Source organism: Onychostoma macrolepis, chromosome 11 (assembly GCF_012432095.1).
Source record: "Onychostoma macrolepis isolate SWU-2019 chromosome 11, ASM1243209v1, whole genome shotgun sequence".
In the NCBI taxonomy this organism is placed as follows: domain Eukaryota; kingdom Metazoa; phylum Chordata; class Actinopteri; order Cypriniformes; family Cyprinidae; genus Onychostoma; species Onychostoma macrolepis.
The window spans coordinates 28,378,826-28,402,664 of NC_081165.1; the positions used below are offsets into that span (position 1 = coordinate 28,378,826).

The window sequence follows — 23,839 nt, forward strand, 5'->3', positions numbered from 1 at the left end:
CACCATTTATACATGTATATATCAATAAATAAACAATACAAAACGAAAGCTTTAACACAATAACTTAAAACGATTAAATTTAACAGCTTTAAGATTCTTGGAAGATGAAATAGTTCGGATATACTGTTACATTTACATCATTTAGCAGACGCTTTTATCCAAAACTACTTACAAATGAGGACAATAAAAAAAAAACTGATGAAAAAAAAAATTGTATGTAATGTTGATACTTTCTGTTCTTTTATCTTTGGTACCTTGGCATTAATAATAAATAAATAAATAATAAAGAAAGAAAGAAAGAGACTTTTTTATAGATGTGTGCGCAAACGCGGCTGCGCGTGACCTCGATTCTGATTGGTCCAGAGGAACGTGACGACACAGCTGCTATAAAAGAACACACTGGCGGTGGCGCGATGTTCAAATCTTACTGTAAGTCCGACTGTTTAGTAATAAATACTAAGTAATAAATTAGAAACAATAGACATGGATTGCTTGAATATAGCGAAGATTTTACCAAATTCTCCACGCAAGACACGAGGACAGATTCAGGTAACTAATATCAATTTAATGTAATTTAGTTAATTTAGTCAGTGATGAAGATTTATGTCATGCAGATTAGTGAGCGGATAATATCTCAATATTGATGTGCAGATAATGTTTAGATATTTTAAAAAAGCGAGTGTGGTGTTTTTAGGTTTTGTTGTGGATTGGTGTTTGTAAATGTAAATAGTAAGTAACACCAGTCTCTCTTTGTCATCCTCTCAGGTTATTTTCGGACCGATGTTTTCTGGAAAAAGGTGAGGATAAAGAAAAATCACTAGTGCGCCCATGCTATGTTATGAAATATGAAGATATAAACTGTAAAAACAGCGTTTTGGTTCAGCGAATGGCGCCAAATACAGTTGTTTGGCGCGAGACCGGTTACGTTGTTTACAAGGACGACGCGAATTTAGCGCGAAAAATCTGTTTATTGACTCTACCTGTTCATAGAAAGCACTAGTACTGTTTATGTAGATATTATAATAGTTTTCTAACGTTAATAGTTAGTTAGACAATCGACTGACAACACGGAGGTCTTGGTTTATGATGAAAGACAGTCCAGCTAAAAGAAAACGTTCTCAGAACGTTCTGCCAAGGTTTTCTCAAAGTTATAAACAAACATTCTTCCACGAACGTTAAATGAATGTTCGTTCAAGGTTATCTGATCTTTAAAAACCTCAAAATGTTAGCATTATTTGTTAATGGAATGATTTTCTGAAACATGTTAGACGTTAACTTAACATTTTTCTAAACGTTAATACGTACTAGTTTCAAAAAATAGGTTTGCAATAATTGTCAAATGTAATGTTCACTTCGTGTTTCATAACCAAGAAAAGCTTTTTTAACTTGTTGTTGTTCTGAGTGTTTATATTTTCATAACGTAACCGTAACGTTACCCAAACGTTCTTAGAACATTTTTGTTAATTGGGTGCACTCTTCAAAAAGGTCATTGGTATCCGTGACATTATTTGGGGTCACGTTGCTGAAAAATACAGTAAATCAATCAAAATCAACAAAAATATGTCATGCACTCCTGTCAGTCTGATGTCAGGGCTCCTTGAGACTCCAAACAGCAGCACTGATGTCACATTTTCTGATGCATATCATTAGGTTATCATAAAATCAGATGTGTTGATTGCATTATGAATGTGTGTGTGTTCAGCACTGAACTGATGCGGCGTGTGCGGAGGTTCCAGGTGGCTCAGTATTCTTGTCTGCTCATCAAATACGCCAAAGACACACGATATTCTCAGATGGGGATGGCCACGCATGACATGTAAGAGACCAGTGTGTGTGCGAGAGAGAGAGAGAGTGTGTGTGTGTGTGTGTGTGCGAGAGAGAGTGTGTGTGTGTGAGAGAGAGAGAGTGTGTGTGTGTGTGTGTGTGTGTGTGTGTGAGAGAGAGAGAGTGTGTGTGTGAGAGTGTGTGTGCGAGAGAGAGAGTGTGTGTGTGAGAGAGAGAGAGGTGTGTGTGTGTGCGAGAGAGTGTGTGTGTGTGTGCGAGAGAGAGTGTGTGTGCGAGAGAGAGTGTGTGTGTGTGTGTGAGCGAGAGTGTGTGTGTGTGTGTGAGCGAGAGAGAGTGTGTGTGTGTGTGTGTGTGTGTGTGCAAGCGAGAGAGTGAGTGTGTGTGTGTGTGTGCGAGCGAGAGAGAGAGTGTGTGTGTGTGTGTGTGTGTGAGCGAGAGAGATGTGTGTGTGAGCGAGAGTGTGTGTTAATATACTTCCTCACGGAGTGCAGCAAATATAAACACATCAGAGATGCCTATTTCAAACAAATAGCTCTAGTTTCACCTGAATTTAACCATAAAAGCAACTTAGACAAACTCTGTTATATTCTGGGAGAAAAGGAAAAGTGTATCCACCTGGCAGCGCAGTGTGTCCTCCTGCCATCAAATGAGGGACAAAGGCTGATCCCTCCTTTCCATTTATAACTGCTCTCTGTATTCATTTATTTATTTTTATTTTTTATTTATTTATTTTTTACCTACATGTATAATATGGACATGTATATGTGTTTCCTCATGATTTGATTTATCTGTATAATATATGTATTGCTTTGGCAACATTGTGATGTTACACAGTCATGCCTATAAAGCTAAATTGAATTGAGTGTGTGTGTGTGTGAGAGAGAGTGTGTGTGTGTGAGAGAGTGTGTGTGTGTGTGAGAGAGTGTGTGTGTGTGTGTGAGAGAGTGTGTGTGTGTGCGAGAGAGTGTGTGTGTGTAGAGAGTGTGTGTGTGTGTGCGAGAGAGAGTGTGTGTGTGTGTGTGAGAGAGTGAGTGTGTGTGTGTGCGAGAGAGAGTGTGTGTGAGAGTGTGTGTGTGTGCAGAGAGAGTGTGTGTGTGTGTGAGAGAGTGTGTGTGTGTGTGTGTTACGTGTGTTTATCTGAGCTGCTGGTGTGGTTTGTGCCGCAGGAGCATGATGGAGGCCGTTCCTGCGAGCTGTCTGCGAGACGTCCGGACTCTGGCGCTGCAGGCCTGCGTCATCGGCATCGACGAGGGACAGTTTGTATGTTTCCGTTCCACTCGCTTCAGTCATTATCCAGCTCACTTTATGCATTGTAATGTCCTGATTATTAATTGAGATGTTTGGCTTTTGCAGTTTCCAGACTCAGTTGAGTTCTGTGAGGAAATGGCCAACATGGGAAAAACCATCATAGTAGCCGCACTTGATGGAACCTTCCAGAGAAAGGTGCGATTGTGAGAGATCTGGCTTGTATCTTTCTTTACCTCATTTTATATAAATTCATAAAATAGATATTTATAAACAATTATTTATTTGCATATCTATATAAATGGGTTTAAGTATATATACATAAATATTTATATAAATACATGCATAATTATATAGGTTTCTACAAAATTATATATCAATAAATAAATATTTGCTTATTTATATAAATATTAATACATTTATACAATTTGCTTATTTTTATAGGTGTTCGTTACATGCATGTAAATATTTACATGAGTACTATTTATATAAATATTTCAACAAAATTCTATAACGTTTATACTAATATTTGTTTATATAAATATTTCTATTTTATATAAATGTTCAAACTAAATTTAATTTGATAAACAGACACACACGTACAGGAGTATGTAATATACATTTATAAAAGTGTGTGTGTGTGTGTGTGTGTGTGTGTATACACATTTACGTAAATGCATGAATTTATTCATTCTAATTAAAAATTTTACATTGTTTATTTATTTCTCTAAATGTATATAATAAATGTGTATTTTTATATAAATATGAATATTTTTAAATGTGTATTTCCATGAATATTTCTATTTCTATAAATATTGAGCAGTGTTGATGACCTTTGACCCTCGTGTCTGTGCAGCCCTTCGGTAATATCCTGAATCTGGTGCCTCTCGCGGAGAGCGTGGTCAAACTGAACGCTGTCTGCATGCAATGCTTCAAAGAAGCCGCTTACACTAAAAGACTCGGAGCTGAACAAGAGGTGAGGACATGAATCCCTCCAGATGACTGAAGAATTCTGCCGTCTGGACAAACACACTGCGGTCGGACGGGGTTTACTTTCACAGCAGAAACGCTCCGTGTCACATCCTCATCCTGTCAGCAGAAGTGAAACCTCAGCATCTTTTGTTTGGTTTCCTCAGGTGGAGGTGATCGGCGGAGCTGATAAGTATCACGCTGTGTGTCGAGGGTGTTACGGAGGTCTCGCGGTGTGTAAGGAGAACTGCGATCCGCAGAGAGAGGAGACGCCGCCGCATGTGATGCCAGGAAAACAGCCCAATCAAAGCGCTCCACGAAAACTCTTCGCTTCCCTTCATTTATGAAAATAACTCCGTACCACTACAAACAAAATATTTCCTTCCTTTAGTATTTTTGTCTTGTTTTCTAGTATAAATATCAATAAATTCTTGAATCAGGATGCATTTACAAGTAAAATGCTAATTTTGTTATTTTTGCTCAAAACAAGCAAAAATATCTGCCAATGGGGTGCGAAAAATAATCTTAAAGGCTAAACTAGATTATTTTTCTTACCCCATTGGCTGATTGTTTTAAGCAAGAACTAGCAATTTTGATCATTTTTTTCAGAAAAGACACATCTCAAGTCATTTTACTTGTCAAGTAAATGCATCTTAATTCCAGAATTTGTAGATATTTATACTAGAAAACAAGACAACAATACTAAGGCAGGAAATCATTTTTTTGCAGTGTATTACAGTAGCACTGTTACTACACAGATTTAACTCCCTAGAGTGAGAATTTGCTTTTTTATGCTTTATTTTCTGTTAATTTCTCTATATATAATAACTTTTAACTGTTAGTTTAAAGCGGGTCCAGCAAAATATGGTGTGTTTGTATTTTCAAAAATGAGTCAATCATTTGTGATCATTTTAATTTAAACTATTTTAAACTAATTTATAATTGTGTAACAGAACAACCAGCTGCCACCACGGGAAACTGCCAACGAGTGATGTGTGATTAAAATCCGAGTAAATAAAGTGATTTTGATATGGTTTTTCAGTGTTGCTCTTCATGTGCATGTTACAACAGAAATATTTTAACATTCATGCATTTAGAAGAATACAGGATAAAAAGAAATTAGTCAAAGAGCTGAAAATATTTGTAATGTACTAATGTTGGGATTGTAAGACGACTAGATGAGAAACAAGTCTTGTTTTCTGTGAAATTGATCAAAATGAAGAGTTTGTTTGAAACAAATATCTGCTAATGGTCTCAGAAAAATCTACTTGATTAAAAAGAAAAAGTTTCTCATTAAATATTCCTTTTAAAGTTTTCAATCCACCCTGACAGATCACTTGTTCTTGTTTTAAGCATGAACTCCATTCATTTTACATTTGCATTTCAAGTAAATGTATCTTGATTTGAGGAGGTTTAGAAATTTGTATTAGAAAAAAAATGCTGAAGACTTTTTTTTTTTAATTATTTTTTGTAATGCATGCAACCTTTAATTGAAATGATTGAAAACTTTCTGCTTTGATTAAAAGTTTAAGGCCTATTTTTCTGAAAAGGCAAATGAAGACTTTTTAAAACCCTCATTCATAGATGTCTAAAAATGACATTTCTTATCCAAGAGGTTTCATTTATTCATTTTTATTTAGAATACAAAGCATTGTTTTTGTTTTTAGCTGCACTTAAAAAATCTGGTTATTCTGAGAAAACTGAGTTTAAAGACAAAATAAAATAAAAATGTAATCTGAAGATGCACAAAAAGCAAATGCTAAACCTATTAAGCAAACTGCAAATCAAACAAACGTTGAAAATAAATCAATTTCTGAAAAGATTTGAACATGTGTAATGGATAAAATTCATCAAATCAATGTTGTAAGGCAGGTAAACCAGAAAACATAACAAACAGCACCAGAGATCAGCATCACAGTGTGTTTATGTGGATCAGTGAACATTTTCACATCCAAAACCAGTCCCTTGAGAATCAGTTTTTACATTCAACCAGATGTTTTCAGATTTGGAAGCAAATAAAAGCACCATAACAGCCTTATTTACAACCCAAAACCTCAATTGCAGCTTGACTGGATGTAATCTGGTAACTCTACCACATTTCTAAAGTGAATCGCACAGCTAACACAATTAGTAAACGGGGTCAATGGGCTCTTTTTGTTTCCGCCACATTCCTACTCATTCAGCTGGGAAAACGTTAACAAAACACACAAACGCTGCTGTGATTCCAGTGTGAGCGACAGACCTGCTCCACAATAACTTATCGTTTTATTCCAGCTCATCAGTGCAAATCTGAACTCATTTACAGCCAAATAAAAATAAAAAAACAGAATATTTACACATTTAAGGCCACATGTAAAATGCCAAACAGTCTCCTATTGGCTGCCTGGGGCGTCATGTGACCTGGTGTTGTGTTTCAGGTTTCTGTGCAGGTCAGAGGTCAGTAGACGGGTGGCTGGTAGCTGCTCTGGCCGGATGGGTCAGGGTTCGGTGAGATGGGCGGCTGCTGGAAGATGTCTTGACCGGTGTTCTGGAAGGACGGATATGTGGGCGGCGTGTAGGTGGTGGGATACGGCGATGTGGGGTCTGCTGGCGGATCGGTGTAGTTCTGGGTCACGTCTGTGACGCCCTGACGAAACCTTATCAGGGCGAAGTACGTTAACGCTCCCTGAGAACACGAGAGATTCGACTGTCAATCAAGGGCTTGAACTTAATAATAGTCAAGGTTTTTTATAAATTTAGTTTTTTGCAAGACACCACAGGTGAACAGGGTGAAAATGTGAACTAATCAATTTCGCTATACAGTCAAACCAAAAATTATTCAGACAGCAGATATAATTTTTATATATTTTTTTTACTAGTGGGTGCAGGACACTATAGTTCATTTATGTAAGTGAGGAGAGCAAAATAAAGTAAACTGTGACATTACACCCAAAAATTCTTCATACAGTGGACTACCAGTAAAATTGATAACAATTTGGGTCCAAAAAGTTTATTTGATACTTTGACCTGATCATGTTTTATTACATAACTTTCTATCAAAGTTATCTGACATTATCAAGATGAATTTGTTCTGACGCAGTTTAACTCTTGAGTTCTTGTCATATTTTATTACCACTGTCTAAACTACAGCGAATAAACTGTAATAATGTGAGAAATGTTGAAGGTGTCTGAATAAATTTTGGTTTGACTACTTCCTACAGTTGATTAATCACAGTACATTAAGACATTAAGTATTGTATAACAAATTTTCTGAGATGTTATGTTTACATATGCACTAATTTGCATGAATTTTCAGAAAATAAATATGAATATTGGGTAAACCCAGACTCAAAATTCTGGTTTGATTTTGTTGACAGGTTACAGTCAAAGGTTTTTCCTGAGGGGATTTTGGATTTCTCTTTTTAGCACTCCAAAAATCAGAAAATACCATCAACAGACAGTAAATAAACATTTTCACCATGTTTTTAGGAATAAAATGTTGTATAATTCAGTGTGATCAATATATGCATAAACCCCACAGTAAAAACCTTCAGAATACTGATAGCAATACAACTTCTAAGTTTGGTGTATGTAAGTGCTGCTGAAGTGGAGGAAAAAACTTTTATAGATATGGATTTGAATTGAAAACCACAGATGCAAATTCATAAAGTTTCATAAATTAAACACTTAAATGTGTGTTTTGGATGTTTTCTTTCCACTGGTCTGAAGGAAGAGATGTTATGGAAGCAAAACAGACCAGTGTCTCAACTTATTGCAGTTTTTCTATTCGAGTCTGTAAATTACAATAATTTCAGTTACAGTGCACAGCACAAATGAGTACACCCCCTCTGAATAAATATAAAAATGTATTTTCTTAATTATTACTAGTATAATTAATGGAAAGATGGCAAAATTGAACTGTATTAAACATGCATAATAAAAACAATAAAATATATGCCAATATTTTCTGTAAAATAAGTAAATTTTGTTCAAATGAAGGATTGCAGAAATGAGTACACCCTAGATTTAATTCAGCAAATGTATAATATTCTAGTACTTAGTATGTCCTCCAGAACTTTAAGTATACTGCTCTGACTCTTGGCACTGAGTGTAAGTTCATGACACATTTTCACATCTGTGCTGTTTAACTCCTGGAGGACGTGCTCTGGTCTTTAATGGGGAGTTTTGCTCAGCTCGTCTCTGCAGAATCCCCCACAGCCGCTCAAGAGCGCTAAGATTGAGTGAAATACATGTCCACTGAAGGATTGTCACCTTGGGAGAATGAATATCTTCATTGTCATGCTGAAAAAATGCCCAATAATGCAGGGAATGAGGGGAGTTTTTGTATTCCATCACACAGTAGCGTTGATAAAGCACAACTCCCTCACACCTTCAGCACTCATGCATCCCTATATAAGAGCTGTACTACCACTGAACCTCACTGTACTCCTCCTCTAGCAACACCAGAACATTTTGGATGCTTTTGGGTCCTAAATGCTTGACTTGGTCTCTTGAGACCAGAGTCCAGAAGTCTCTATTTTGTAAATATAGGCATTGGAAGAGGTTAAATGAGTTTATTTTGCTTTGGCTACAGTAGGTAATTCTAGTGGTGACAACAAGCATGCATGTCACTTCTGCAGGCTGCGTCATACTCTGTGAGATAAAGTGTCACTCTTTTCATAGCTTTTGCCGGCTCTGAGACGCATGTTATTTCTCCTGCTCTTTTTCTAGCAAAAATTCACTCATCACTAAATGAAAACTTAAAGTGAAGACCTGATTATTTCAGGAGCTTTGTCACAAGTCCATTGTTTTTGAATGCCGGTGCTGCTTCTGCTATATTTTCACACTTAAAACAATAATTTGGTATTCCTCTTGTACCATCGTCCTCTTTTATGCTAAGAAATAAGTCACCTGGCAGTTCTCCCCCGAGTGGTTCCACTGCTGCCAGCATTAAATCTGAGTATGATTCAGTGGGCTATATAACACTTTTAATTGTCAGGAAATTACTTGTCTTTAAAAGTTTTGGTTCAATAAACTTACCTGTTGATCTAAAATAGCCTTAAACCTATACACTTTTTTTGTTTTATTTAGTAACTTTCAGGAGGGTGTACTCATTTTTGCAACACAACATTTTATCACTTTGATAAGAAAATCTTATTTTGCTGAATAATTTTGACATTTTTCTTTGGTAATTGATCAAGCAGGCTTGATGGAACATTATATCTCCAAAGAACCCTAACATGTCATATAAGTAAAGAGTAATTGCTGAATTTGTTAAGTGTTAGAGGGGGTGTACTCATTTATGCTGTGCACTGTATATATCTTTAAAGGCTGAGAGTTTTTTCTCCACTTCAGCAGCACTTAAATACACCAAAACTTACAGTTTTATTCCTGTCTATCTTCTGAAGGTTTTTCCCGAGGGGATTTTGGATTTCTCTTTTTATCAGCCCATAAATCAGAAAATACTGTCAACAGTCAGAAGAAAAAATTATTTTCAGCATGTTTTTTGGAATAAAATGTTGTATAAATCAGTATGAATGATACATGAATAAACCTCTCAGTAAAAACCTTCAGAATATAGAGAGGAATAAAACTGTAAAGTTTGGTGTATGTAAGTGCTGCTGAAGTGCAGGAGAAAACTTTTAAAGATCTATATTGTAATTGAAATCTACAGACGCAAATAGATAAAGTGCAATAATATAAACATAAATGAGTGTTTTGGAGGTTTTCTGTCGACTAGTCTGAAAGAAGAGATGTTGTGGAAGCAAAATGGACCAGGTTTTGCCTGTAGTGTAGCGCCTTAATGCAGTTTTTATATTTGAGTCTGTAAATTACAATAATTTCAGTTACAATGTATATATCTTTAAAGGCCGTGAGTTTGTTTCTCCACTTCAGCAGCACTTAAATACACCAAAACTTACAGTTTTATTCCTGTCTATATTTTGAAGGTTTTTCCCGAGGGGATTTTGGATTTCTCTTTTTATCACTCCATAAATCAAAACACTGTCAGCAGACAAAAAGCGAATATATTTTCACCATGTTTTTAAGAATAAAATGTTGTATAAATCAGTGTGAATGATATATGAACAAACCCCTCGGTAAAATCCTTCAGAATATAAATAGCAATAAATCTGTAAAGTTTGGTGTATGTAAGTGCTGCTGAAGTGGAGAAAAAACTCATTTTGAGAAAATGACTTTAGGCGACTTTAGACTTTAGGCAGGTTGAAGTGGTTTTATTGTAGTAACTATCCATCAGTTCGTCAGACAGATCACACACACTCACCCACGATCCAATGGAGAAGAATGAGAAGGCGATGACGGCGTGGACGGCGTCTGTAGGGATACCTCTGGTGCCTTGGGTCTTTGACCACTGATCCGCCATCAGACAGAAACACACAAACCACAGGAACGTCCAGGCAGCTGATCAACACACAGTTTCATTGATTAGACAATCAGAGACTCCTCAGACAACAAATCAGCCATGAAAGAAACCGTTCACACACAGAAAACAGAAGAAAAAGTCATACGGGTTTGGAATGGCATGGATGACCGAATGAACAGGTGAAAAAAGGTTGTATAAATCAGCGTGAGTGAAATGTGAACAAACCCCTCAGTAAAAACCTTCAGACTATAGAGAGGAATAAAACTGTAAAATTTGGTGTATGTAAGTGCTGCTGAAGCGCAGGAGAAAACTTTTAAAAAACTATTGTAATTGAAATCTACAGACGCATATAGATGAAGTGCAATAAAATAAACACTTGTGTACTCTGGATGTTTTCTTTTCACTAGTCTGAATGATCATTATTGGGTGAACTATTACTACAATAGTATTAAAATATATTAATATTAACACAAAGATTTGAATTTTAAAAGTCTGATTTCTAAACCTGGAAAAGTCATGAAATTAATCAAATTTTAAAATACCACAGGCATTTTTTTTACAATAAATGTACATTTATCTACTTTTGCCGATCTCTAAAATATTTTTTCAAGTAGAAATTGTGAGTAAAAATATTTTTAAAAACCCTATTCAATCAATAATGAACAACTGGAAAAGTCATCTAAACTCATTGGTTAAAAAGAGCAGGAACCCTGAGGAACATTCAACTTCATTCAGCTTCTGGAATGCTGAAATTGAATTATTTGATTTGATTTTAATTATAATTATTTTGGCTTATTTTAATCTACAGAGACTCCTGGTTTATATTTGAAATTGGGGCCTATGAATATGATTGTGGATAATGGCCTTTGAGCCTAAATAAAATGCAACCAAAAGACCTCACAACAAAGTTTTCACTTTAATTTTAGTTAAAGTTTTAGTAATTTTATTGTATGTTTTTATCATTTTTATTATTATTTTTAATGTCTATATAACATTTATTAATTTTTATTTTCAGTTTTAGTTTATTATGTTTTTGTTTTTTGTTTTTTTAGCGAACTAGCTGAAATCAAATATGTTTTTTATATTTTATTTTAATTTCAGTTAATGTTTATTTTATTTCAAGTAACAAAAATCTTTTTCTTATGGATTGAGCAAACTATAATAACCCTAATATACATCAACTGCCATTTAAATTAGTATATTTTTAAATAAAAGTGAAAAAACAAGTAGAATTGAAACGTTTGGCGTCTCACACATTCACACAGGAAGAGGCCACTAAGGAGTGACATGTGCAAACGCACGCAAGATGTTTCACTTTTAGAGAAAAAAAGACCTTTACATAATGGCACCAGAGTTTCCACAAACGGAACAAACAGCTCTGAGGAAACTGATATTAACCTCGATCACCGACGCAGAAACGACTTGAAGAACGTCTCACCTGAGAAGCCCAGATCAGCCATCACCACATACTTCCTCTCCTGAGCATTGCTCATCGTAGGCAGGAGCGCATCAGCCAATAGGAAGGCGAAGGAGGCCAGGAAGGCAATGACGCCGATGCCCACGCCATAATGACAAGCCCCTTCATTCCTGTTGAAGACGCACTTCACCTGGGGTTCAACGCTGCTGTTCACATAACCCTCGGCGGTAATGGTGGAAAACACCACAATGGCAAACACCTGACATGAAGAGAAGTGAAAGCTGCATCAAACCAAAAAAGCAGAAACAAAACCACCAGATCTTCACATTTTCAGAAGCAACGCTCTGTTTAAATATGACACTAACAGGGACTTTAGCTCAGAAATTCCCAAAGGTGGTGCAAACACATTTGAATGATTTCTAACATCTCTTTAGGCAGACGTTTACAGAATTTCACCAAGATTCCGCCAAAACAAAACCTCAAGGATTTGAATGTTAATGTGAATGCACATTTACAGCTAATCATCATTTTTGGGTGAACTCACACTTTAATGTTAAAAGCATGTGTCTGCAGCCTTCTGACAAGTGTAATAATTTATATGTTTTACATTATAAAGCAAAGATACATGTGAAATGGATGAGCGTGCAGCGAGAGGAAGATAGAAACATTGAGAGCAGGAAGAGGTCGCAGCCACAGGCCTCCGGCGACGTGTTTTCATGCAAATGTGTCACACAGATCAGACAAACTTTAGAATCAGTGTAGGAGAAACGGTTCAGCGTTACGCTGTTCTGTCGCAGGCCTCTCGTATTACCAGCCATCTGCCGTGTTTACATGTCAGCACTGGGACATTCTGTACTTGTGCACTAAATCACATGATGCACATGATCACAGACACAACTAACTAACTAACTAACTAACTACTGAGTGACCAGAGAGAGACACAACCAAACACACTGCTGCTGTGCAAATGTGTACGATGCCGTAAACAAATTACCCCGAGCAAATCTAGACATGGCTGACAAGGTCATCTGATGCCGTCATCTAGACCAGGACTAGATATGAATCACTCCTTTCTCAGCGTCTATGGAAAGCCCCTTCATATCATATGCCTGAACAGCAAAATTAACCATGTTTACAGTAGTGAACTTACAGCAAATCCAGCTCCTATTCTGAGAATTTACATTTGAACATTGAAAAGTCTCAATGAGATTTGAGGATGTTTTCTGAGATACAGAGTCTACAAAAGATCAATTAAGTTAAACAGTCAATCAGTGAAGCAGTCAGAAAAGAGGCAGACAATTGATTTCCGTCCTGAAAGTAAAGCGCATGCATAGATTGACTCTCTTATACATTTACACTATTAAGTCATATTTATTTCTGTAGCACTTCATACAATACAAATTGTGTTGTTGTAAATGCATTAATGAAACTAATTCAGAAGACAAATGAGTGATTATTCAACTCAATTCAGATTCAATTCATCAGCAATTATGAAACGACTTCAAAAGCAGCTCTGATAAAGCCAATAATCTCTGTTTGCTTTCTAAACTTAACCCAAAAATGTATATGTTTTACTAACGTTCACAAAAACGTTATTTCTGTTATATTCAAAACGTCCAGTTTTATAAATGTTTTAAAACATTTTTCTTGGTTATGCAAACATTAAGAAACACATTTAAGGGAACGTTCCTTTTTATTATCATTACGAGAATGATACTTTTAAATGTGTCATGAACGTTCTGAAACAAGTAACGTTAGTGATGGTCAAAAGCGTTACACTAACATTCAACTAAAACGTTTCAGAAAAAGATACATAAGTAACATTTTTGAACTTTTTGAGAACATTATTAAATGCCAGGTAAGTTAACTGGTTCCATTAATGTTAATGGCAGAACGTTTGCTTATAACTTTGACAGAAACTCACGAACGTTTTAAACCCATTTCACCCTGATCCTGTTGTCGATTATTAATCATAATAAGCTGATGATTTGAACGTGACACATGTCACTCACCCAGCTGAGGAACCGTATAATAGTTTGAGGCTGTTTGATGAATTTGACTGGATCGAATCCCGCTCCGGCGAGCGAGGCTCCGTACGCCACACTGTTCGACTCCATCGGTGAAACACACACACACTGACACACACACACACGCGCGCACACACACAAGCAACAGCTGAAAACACAACACGGACACACACCCCGTTGCAGCTGCTTCCTCACAGACCGGTGTCAGATTCGCGAGTGAATCGTTCTGCTGAACCGGATCTTTTTGATGATTCACACCATTCTGGCGACCATTGAATCGACCCGTTCAAAGGAACCGATTCGCTAAAATGATTCAAACTTCGCGACGTTGAGTGAAAATTCAATCAGTTTAAAGTCCTCAACTTTACTACAAATCATTATAGATTAAATTAATCCAGTGTAATGTCTAATAATGAGATAATAAGGATATTAACACACAATCGTGACACTGTAGATAAACAACAGCTAATAAACAACGCTGTTCATTCGAACCAAGAACGCACAAATTATCAGTTTTGTATCAAAAATTTTAATTTGTCATTAAAATGAACATTGTACATTACTGGCTTTATCAAAACATATTTTTGTATTTATTTGTAATTTTCCCTCCCCAAAACCACACACACAAACACACATGCACATTAGGCCTACTTAAATTGCATAGACTTCTATTGTTTACACATACAGCTAAATACAAATATTATAATCTAACAGAACATTTTCTGAATATTTTATAACATTTTTACAAATGAGGACATCCCAAAAAAAGGTTTTGTCAGGTTTAGCTCACTCCTAGGTACAAATTTGTCTCCAAAATACAGTTAAGTAGGTACAGACACGCTCTTATTTCACATGAATCTGACAGTAGACACATTGTTGGCTGTCTTTGCTTCTGATTGGTCACAGTCATGTCAACCCATGAGCGCTTGTCTATTGTTTCGGTTTGAATAAACCTTTGTCTGAACAGAATAACATGCAACGGATAAGTGAAGGGAACCAAACGCTTTCAGTTTCAGTGGATCTGATTAAACTCCCAGAAAACCCAAGAATTATTCTGAATCCGGGCCTTCATACAGACCGGTTTCATCTACGGATTGGTCTTCATCCTGTCAAACAGAACAAAATGACAATTTTAATGTTTGAAACACCTCTAGAACTACCAGAACTGAAGTAGAACTCAAATAATAATAACTCATACCTCAGCAGAGTCACTCCATCTGTCAGCTTGGACAACATCTTCCTCGTAACTCTCCGACATCTCCAACAAAAGAATCACACACAAATGATCATTTACCAACAAGTAGACAATATTTTAAGAATTTATGCACATTTTGAGGCAAGTTTGCGTAGATAATGTTCATTATATGTTATTCATTACTAAACGTCTGTTTATGAACTAAAAGAGAAGCAATAATAAATGCATCCTCACTAGATCATCTTCATCCTCCTCCTCTTCATCTTCCTGTTTATCAGTGATTCTCATTTTTCTATGTTGTTCAGTGAGTCTTAAATAAATAGCAGGACATTAGTCCAACAATACATTTGATTTTATGCAAGATTTATGACTTCGTAAAATAAAAAATGGAAAACTCACAGGTATTTTCTTGAATATCTTCTCCCTGAGAACATTAGCCAGAATGAGCGTATAGTTTTACACAGTCAAAATAGTGATGAATTGCACATAACAAACGATACATGTGTTCTAATGAGTGATATAGATTAACGTACGTAGCACGACTCCATAAATACAGCAAGCAATCACAGCGACGTTCAGCAGGGCAAAAGAGGTGAAAACAACAATCACAACCAAAGGAGGGACTGTGTTCAGTACTGCAGAATACAGACAGACACACAGACATGTTTGGGACTGTAGCGTAACACATCATAGTTAATTATAGTAAAGCTATTGCATTATGATATGCTTGACGAATCTGGTCAAACAATGAAAAAAGAACCAAATAATCAATACTGAATGAGAGGAGAACCGGAATTTGGACTTTTGAATTTATCTCAAAACTTCTTCATAAAGTCATGTATGAATATATTTTTTTAGAAAGACATTTTATATATATATATATATATTCATAAATTCCTTTGTAATATACACATTTAATATAAGATTTAATTAAAAATAAAAGTATTTTATTTTAAAATTATTTTATTTATAAAATTATATATGTATACACACATAATTCACTTTCATTCAATTCAATTTATTAATAAAAATTGTAAAATAAAAATACCTTTTATTTTCAATTAAATCTTATATGTATTTAAATATGTATATATATATGAATATATATAAAATGTATTTCTAAAAATTCATACATGACTTTATGAAGACGTTTTGAGACACATTCAAAAGTCTGAATTCAAGTTCTCCTCTCATTCAGTAACGATTATTTTAATTATTTTTTAAGATTCGTCAAGCACATCATAATAACCCACTCACATGAAATTAAATTACAGACAATTAAAGAAATATGTATCATGGAAAAAATGACATATACTCTTAAGACATGACTTTTTCTTTAAGTACCACTCCCCTTAGTTGAATTCAAGTATTAATATAATAATTTCAAAATTTTTATCATTTGTTTTTATTATGTTATCATAATTATTATTATTATTTATTTTCATTATTTTAATTAACTTTATTTTCTGTTTATATAAAGCGAGAGAGAAATTTTATATATATGTGACCCTGGACCACAAAACCACACTGTAAAAATAAAAAAAGTTGAGCCAACTTAAAATTTTAAGGCAACAAACTTCAGCAGATTTTTGAGTTTTCTCAACTTGTTGTTTTAAGTTTATACAACAAAAATTTGAGAATCTCCCACAAAAACAAGTTGAGCAAACTCAAAAATCTGCTGAAGCTGGTAAAAAATGTTTTAAGTTCGCTCAACTTTTTTTTTTTTTACAGTGCAGTCTTAAGTCGCTGGGGTATATTTGTAGCAATATCCAAAAATACACTGTTTGGGTCAAAATTATAGATTTTTCTTTTATGCCAAAAATCATTAGTATATTAAGTAAAGATCATATTCCATGAAGATATTTTGTAAATTTACTACGGTAAATATATCAAAACTTAATTTTTGATTAGTAATATGCATTGCTAAGAACTTCATTTGAACAACTTTAAAGGTGATTTTCTCAATATTTAGATTTTTTTGCACCCTCAGATTCCAGATTTTCAAATAGTTGCATCTCAGACAAATATTGTCCGATCCTAACAAACCATACATCAATGGAAAGATTATTTATTCAGCTTTCAGATTAACACTTAAGACTGGTTTTGTGGTCCAAGGTCACATATAGCATGTTTGATTGATTTATTATAATGTCTGTTAATTGAATTAATTTTGGCCTGTATAACTAATATAAGAACAAATATATGTGATATATGTTTAAGTTTGTTCCTAAAAAAGATAAGAATAAAAATTAAGTTACACAGACAAAAAAAAAAAGTTTTTGTCCTATATTTAGAAACATCATATGATTGAATGCATATAAATTAAAAAAGCCCAGACTCTTCATAACAGGGAGAGCAGCAGCTATTTGACTATTTGATCACAAGTTCAGAATATTCACATTGTTTAGCCTGAGATGACAGAGTTTTAAAGACATTGCCCTTTCTAAAGTGATTCAGTGTAGTGTTTGCCATCAGGCTTCTGTACCCTCTTTACTGATCAGCATCTTTGGGCTGCGGATGCTGGTGCTGTTGTCGAATCTGTCTGAAGCTTGGCAGTGGTAGAATCCAGCACTGTCTCGGCCTACAGACAGAGCCAGAACGGATTCGTCTGACCAGGCCACTGAGTAGAAACCTCCTTGTCCCAGCAACCTGCTGTTGTTGAGGAACCAGCTGTAATGTGGAAACGTTCCCCGCTCCACCTTACAACGCAATTCAATGCGAGTCACCTGGAAGTCCAGACCCACGTGTCTGAGGGGCGTCACTGTTACAGCGCCTCCTACAGACTCTGAGACATCAGGTGTTAGATGCTATTTCAGTTACACAAGACAAAACAATACATTCGTACGGCAAGATTAGGGTACACTCTCAGAAATAAAGGTACAAAAGCTGTCACTGGGGTGGTACCTTTTCAAAAGATACATGTTTGCACCTAAAGGGTCCATATTGGTGCCTTAAAGGTACATATTAGAACTTAATAGGTACAAAAGTGTACCTTTGAAAGGATACCGCCCCAGTGACAGCTTTTGTACCTTTTTTTCTGAGTGTAAAAAATAACTAGTAAATATCACCATACTTCCCCAGGTGATTGTTTTTTGAAACATTTTTTGCATTGCAACTTTCCAAAAATGTTATAACATAAAAATTGTAATTTTTGCATTACATTTTGCATGTAAATTCACTAATTTCCAGAAAATAAATCTGAATACTGGATAAAGCCAGGTTCACAATTCTTGTTTGATTTTGTTGACACATTAGAGTAAAAGGTTTTTACTGAGGGGATTTTGGATTTCTCTTTTTATCACTCCATAAATCAGAAAATACAGACACATACAAAAACAATTCATTTTCACCATCTTTTTAGGAATAAAATGTTGTATAAATCAGTGTGAATGAAATATGAACAAACCCCACAGTAAAAACCTTCAGATTATAGAGAGGAATAAAACTGTAAAGTTTGGTGTATGTAAGTGCTGCTGAAGTGGAGAAAAAACTCATTTTGAGAAGACGACTTTAAGCGACTTTAAAGAAGTGCATCGTAATTGAAATCTACAGACAGATATAGATAAAGTGTAATAAAATAAACACTTAAAATTCTAATTTGGATGTTTTCTTTACATTAATACAGTAGAAGACAAGTTATGGAAGCAAAATATCACTCCATAAATCGGAAATTACTGTCAAAAGTCAGAAGAAATCTAAAGTTTCTCCATATGTTAGGAATAAAATATTGTGTAAAATCAGTTGAATGATATATTAACAAACTCCTCAAATAAAAACTCTAAATATTGGTGTATGTAAGTGCTGCTGAAGTTTAGAAAGAAACTTTTTTGAGGGAAAAGATATGTACTATAATTGAAATCTACAGATGCAAGTGCAATAAAATAGACTTGTTTTGCCAGCTTTCTTTCCACTAGACATGTTATGGAATCAAAATAGACCAAAATCTCAAAACTGGCCAGTGCATGAAAAAACAATGTTTTTGCCTGTAGTGTCTCGCCTTAAATGTAATTCTGAAACTCAAACCTATTTAGTTCATTGATTTGGTTCATTGAGCTACATACCCACGATCAAGCTGATCGGTTCACTCAGAACCCAGTTGCCCTCGTTGCTGGCGTTACATCTCATTTGTCCCATATAACGGTTCGGCTCGATAGGCATGTTAAAGAACACACGGATTGTGCTGGTCGTTTCAGTGGCGATGAGGTTTGTGTAGTTCAAAAGGCTAAAGGTGTAGCGCGGTGTCCCTTTCTTAGACTGACACGTGATGATGGCTTTATAACCTCCATCGTCAAGCTTCACAACGTCAAAGGAGATTTCAGGCTTTGACACATATTCTACAAAAAAATCAGAATTTTGGGGTCAGTAAACTTTTTTAAATAAATTGAAACTTTTATTCATCAAGGACACATTAAATTGATCAAAAGTGACAGTATATACACTGCCGCTCAAAAGTTTGGGATCAGTAAGATTTTTAATGTTTTTTAAAGGAGTCTCTTCTGCTCATCAAGGCTGTATTTATTCCATCCAAAATACAGAAAAAAACAGTAATATTGTGAAATCATATTGCAATTTCTAATATTTGTTTCCTATATTAATATACTTTAAAATATAATTTATTTCTGTGATGCGCAGCTGTATTTTCAGCATCATTACTCCAGTCTTCAGTGTCACATGATCCTTCAGAAATCATTCTAATATGCTGATTATTATGAGTGTTGAAACTGTTGCGCTGCTTCATATTGTTTTTTGGAACATGTGATACTTTTTTTCTTTGATTCTTTGATGAATACAAAGTTAAAAAGAACAGCATTTATTTAAAAAATAAATGTTGTGTTACAATATACAATGCTATTCAAAAGTTTGGAGTCAGAAATGTTTTCTTTCTTTCTTTTTTTTTTAAAGAAATTAATACTTTTATTCAGGAGGGATGTGTTAAATGAATAAATGTCATAGTAAAGACTTGTATTGTTAGAAAAGATTTCTATTTTGAACAAATGCTGCTCTTTTTAACTTTGTATTCATCAAAGAATCAAAGTAAAAAGTATCACACGTTCCAAAAAACAATATGAAGCAGCGCAACAGTTTCAACACTCGTAATAATCAGCATATTAGAATGATTTCTGAAGGATCATATGACACTGAAGACTGGAGTAATGATGCTGAAAATTCAGCGCTGCGTCACAGAAATAAATGACAGTTTAACAGATATTCACATAGAATATAGTTATTTTAAACTGCAATAATATTTCTTTTTTTTTTTTGTATTTTTGATCAAATAAATACAGCCTTGCTGAGATAGGAGACTTCTTTTAAAAACACTAAACATCTTATCAACTCCAAACTTGATTGATTCTACTGTGTGACCTGATTGTACCATTGATGTACACATTCACATCACTGCTGGAGTTGAAGGTCGTCGTGTCGTTGAATTGGTTTGATGCCACACACATGTAATTGCCTTGATTTTGTGCAGAAACCCTGTGGATGGTCAGAGTGCCTTCATTCCTGTCGTATGGCATCTGAACCGGTGCGTTGTTCCAGAGCCAGTCATAGGAGACGTACGTTCCTTTGGTTTTTCTGCACTGGAGGGTCAAAGTTTCTCCTTCCCATATGTTCTCAATGGAAGGATGTGTAATGATGATGCTCACTTCCTTCACTGGAACTGTAAAACACAGAAGATGAAAACATTGCAAAGATTAACGGAACAGTTCTTCATGTCACTCAAACCTGTATGAGGTTGTTTATTCTGTGGAACCAGTGCACTGCAAAAAATACTTCCTTAGTATTTTTGTCTTGTTTTCTAGTATAAATATTTACAAATTCTGGAATTAAGATGTATTTACTTGACAAGTAAAATGACTTAAGATATTATGTCTTGTTTTCTGAAAATATAATCTAAATTTTCTTAGTTTTTGCTTAAAACAAGCAAAAATATCTGCCAATGGGGTAAGAAAAATAATTTGTTTTGCCTTTGAATTAAGATTATTTTTCTTACCTCACTGGCAGATATTTTTGCTTGTTTTAATTTGGATAATAATTTCAGAAAACAAGACAAAATATCTTAAGTCATTTTACTTGTCAAGTAAATGCATCCTGATTCAAGAATGTTTAGATATTTATACTAGAAAACAAGACAAAAATACTAAGTAAATCCCTTTTTGCAGTGTCATTGTTTGACAAATCTATTATAAGGTGTATAAATAGGAAAATCTTTTTTTCTTTTCAAATCGAACCTTTAGACAAAAAGTTTGCATGTGTTTTTTGTTAGGTATCATATTTGATCATCAGGTTTTTTTATGGCTCATATAGTCTGATACAGTGAGAATATGAAGGAAAAAAATCTCAATTGTATTCAGAGGCTAAAAAAAAAATTAAAAATATGAATTTGCAGCAGATGCTGATATTTGTATGACAAAATTCTGATGGTTATAATGTGATGAGATCTTTATTACAGTACAGCAGATATATATATATATATATATATATATATATATATATAGTGGTCGCTCTATATCTCCAATAATATGTCTCAGTAAGATGAGATTGAAACGATCCAAACATATAATGCAATGCTGATGGAGAGATGAAGAAATAAACGCTCCTCAGAAGATGTGAGATGAAGATCATTCCTCCGCTGAGGAACAGTGAAAGTAAAGCTTCTGGAAAGATCCTGATGATCAGATTTGAGACGCACTGATTTTTCTAGAAAATGATTGACGGAGAATCAAGTAAAGCTGAGCTGCTTCAGTCCAGCAAGTGTTCATCTGGAGATATGACTGCAGTTATTCTGACGCTTACTTGAGAAAAATCAATCAAGAATTGACAGAAAAAGACACTGAAGCAGCAGCTGAAGCTGGACAAATCTACAATTACACTAAAAGAGCTTTTACTGGATAAAAAAAACTCTAAACTGTCAACCAGACGACAGAAGACATGAGGAGATTGAGTGCAACAGCTAAGTTTGATCATGTTGATCATTTAGAGGACAGAAAATTGCTTTATAGGATTACGCTCATGTCACGCCACTCACCAATGACTCTGAAGTCCAATGCGTTACTGAACGAGCTCTCAATATCGGTGTCATTGTGTCCGCTGGCCTTGCAGATGAGTCGACCGTCATATTGTTCTTTGATAAGCAGAGAAATAGTGGCCATTTCTCCAGACAGCGAGGAGTACTCCCCAATCACCTTACCTGGGTTTGTCTCGACATAGAACTCATAGTGGACAGACACTGCTGCCGGTTTCCCAGGAATATCACAGAACAAATTCACAAATGAACCTTCTAATGCAGCAGACGGACCCCACAGAACTGGTTCATCAAGCTTTTCTAGAGCATCTGCAACAGAAAATGTAATGAACACAGACCCAGTTGCCCTTCATGTGCATGGACATTGAGCACATGCTTAAAAATGTCACTGCATTAAACAACAAAATAACAAAACAAGTGTCATTTATTGGAAATAATAACAATGCACAAACACTTTTTGAAATGCGAGCTCGATAGAGTGTTGAAGATGAAGACAGTACTGAGTTTGTTTGTGGTTAGTGGATCGTGTTAATGAGATTATGGAGAACTGACTTCATGCTGTGCTATAATGCAACAACGTTACTGACTTGTGTGAACAGCACATTTACAGTGATGCATATTTTGGCAGATGCTTTTACCAAAAACGACATGCATTGCATTCAATATATAGATTTTTGATCAGTTCATTCATTCCCTGGGAATCAAAACCCATGACCTTGGAACTTTTTGAGGGTATTAAACATATAATCAGTATTTATTTACCTATAATATATCTATAAAGCCCCAGATAAACATGGCAAGAAAGTCACTTACCCATCCTTGGATGCAAAACCGAAATACCTGGTGGAAAATAATATGCATATGAAAACAGACTTCAACAGACAACACATGAAAACATCCATCAAAAATGCAAAAGTTTCCTCCACCTGTGAGAATGAGTGTAAGATGCATTGATTCCATCCTTTGCTGAAGAAGATGAGCACAATATCCAGATGCAAGCACCAGAGAAACAACTTTATTATTAATGGAGCAGTGAAAGCAGGTTGACATAGACGCAGTGAAGGACAGAGCTGATGAGACCCACCCTAAACAGTCCATGTGTTCAGGACAGATAGGGCAGATGCCAATGCAAACGACAACTCAAGACGGAGGATTGTAGAGAACTGGAACATCTACGTAAATGATCCATGTACTGCATTAATATAATCAATATACATCATTGAAAGTGTTGTTGCACCAATGCAGCCTGAACATGTGTTTGTTCTCTGTCTGTCGTTGTATTATAGTGAGATGAACATTTTCAGGATGGAAAAATTATAAATCGTTCATCATGACTCTATTATTTATAATTTAGTTAAAACAGTTTCAGATTCATCTAGTTTTGGTCAGGTAGCCTATAGATGCTGAACAAAAGCTGCTTTTTTAAAATAATTTTCCTTTTATGCACCAACAAAACCATGGCAAAAACACCAAATAAGTCTCTTTTTGGCATGGGCCTATTATTATGTGACCTCAGTTCAGTACACCGTGTTCGGCAACAGCGCAACCTATTGGTGTAAAGTTGTAAAAAAAAAAAAAAAAATCCCATCATAAACTGAGGCGTTGACGCCGGTTATACAAGTTCATTGATTAAACTTACTTTATTACGTGATCTTAATATCAATTCTTAAATCTCAAGATTCAAATTCCATCAAAATTCTGTCAAAATGATCAGGAAATTCAAACAGGAAATGCATTTTGGCGTGAGATCGGATCAACTAATCATCTTCTTCATTACTCCTAGTTATAACACGAAATAGACATGAATGATCAT

The 23,839-nt window shown here is 35.1% G+C and overlaps 3 protein-coding genes across 5 annotated transcripts; 1 reads left to right on the top strand and 2 right to left on the bottom strand.

The window, feature by feature from the left end:
- Positions 1–393: 393 nt before the first annotated feature.
- On the top strand, positions 394–5,035 carry tk1 (thymidine kinase 1, soluble). The gene is made up of 7 exons (XM_058791031.1): positions 394–549; positions 766–797; positions 1,703–1,816; positions 2,952–3,045; positions 3,139–3,228; positions 3,887–4,006; positions 4,167–5,035. The coding sequence occupies exons 1-7, from the start codon at positions 484–486 to the stop codon at positions 4,344–4,346; spliced, it is 696 nt and encodes a 231-aa protein (XP_058647014.1). The 5' UTR covers positions 394–483; the 3' UTR covers positions 4,347–5,035.
- Positions 5,036–5,615: 580 nt separating this feature from the next.
- syngr2b (synaptogyrin 2b) lies at positions 5,616–14,028 on the bottom strand. Its single transcript, XM_058791030.1, has 4 exons — positions 13,790–14,028; positions 11,799–12,036; positions 10,262–10,398; positions 5,616–6,664 (listed from the first exon to the last, which is right to left on the bottom strand). The coding sequence occupies exons 1-4, from the start codon at positions 13,892–13,894 to the stop codon at positions 6,437–6,439; spliced, it is 708 nt and encodes a 235-aa protein (XP_058647013.1). The 5' UTR covers positions 13,895–14,028; the 3' UTR covers positions 5,616–6,436.
- Positions 14,029–14,304: 276 nt separating this feature from the next.
- Positions 14,305–23,084, bottom strand: si:dkey-93h22.7 (uncharacterized). 3 transcript variants are annotated; one of them, XM_058791028.1, is made up of 11 exons: positions 22,953–23,084; positions 22,840–22,866; positions 22,030–22,335; positions 20,458–20,661; positions 19,061–19,333; positions 17,485–17,784; positions 15,533–15,634; positions 15,399–15,423; positions 15,234–15,309; positions 15,003–15,068; positions 14,305–14,910 (listed from the first exon to the last, which is right to left on the bottom strand). In XM_058791028.1, exons 1-11 carry the CDS (start codon positions 23,074–23,076, stop codon positions 14,854–14,856), a joined length of 1,560 nt encoding a protein of 519 aa, XP_058647011.1. In that variant the 5' UTR covers positions 23,077–23,084; the 3' UTR covers positions 14,305–14,853. The 3 variants fall into 3 exon arrangements, with proteins under 3 accessions (XP_058647011.1, XP_058647009.1, XP_058647010.1); XM_058791026.1 differs by having other exon boundaries at positions 14,307–14,910; positions 20,374–20,661; XM_058791027.1 differs by having other exon boundaries at positions 14,308–14,910; positions 15,003–15,062; positions 20,374–20,661.
- Between the last annotated feature and the right edge of the window lie 755 nt (positions 23,085–23,839).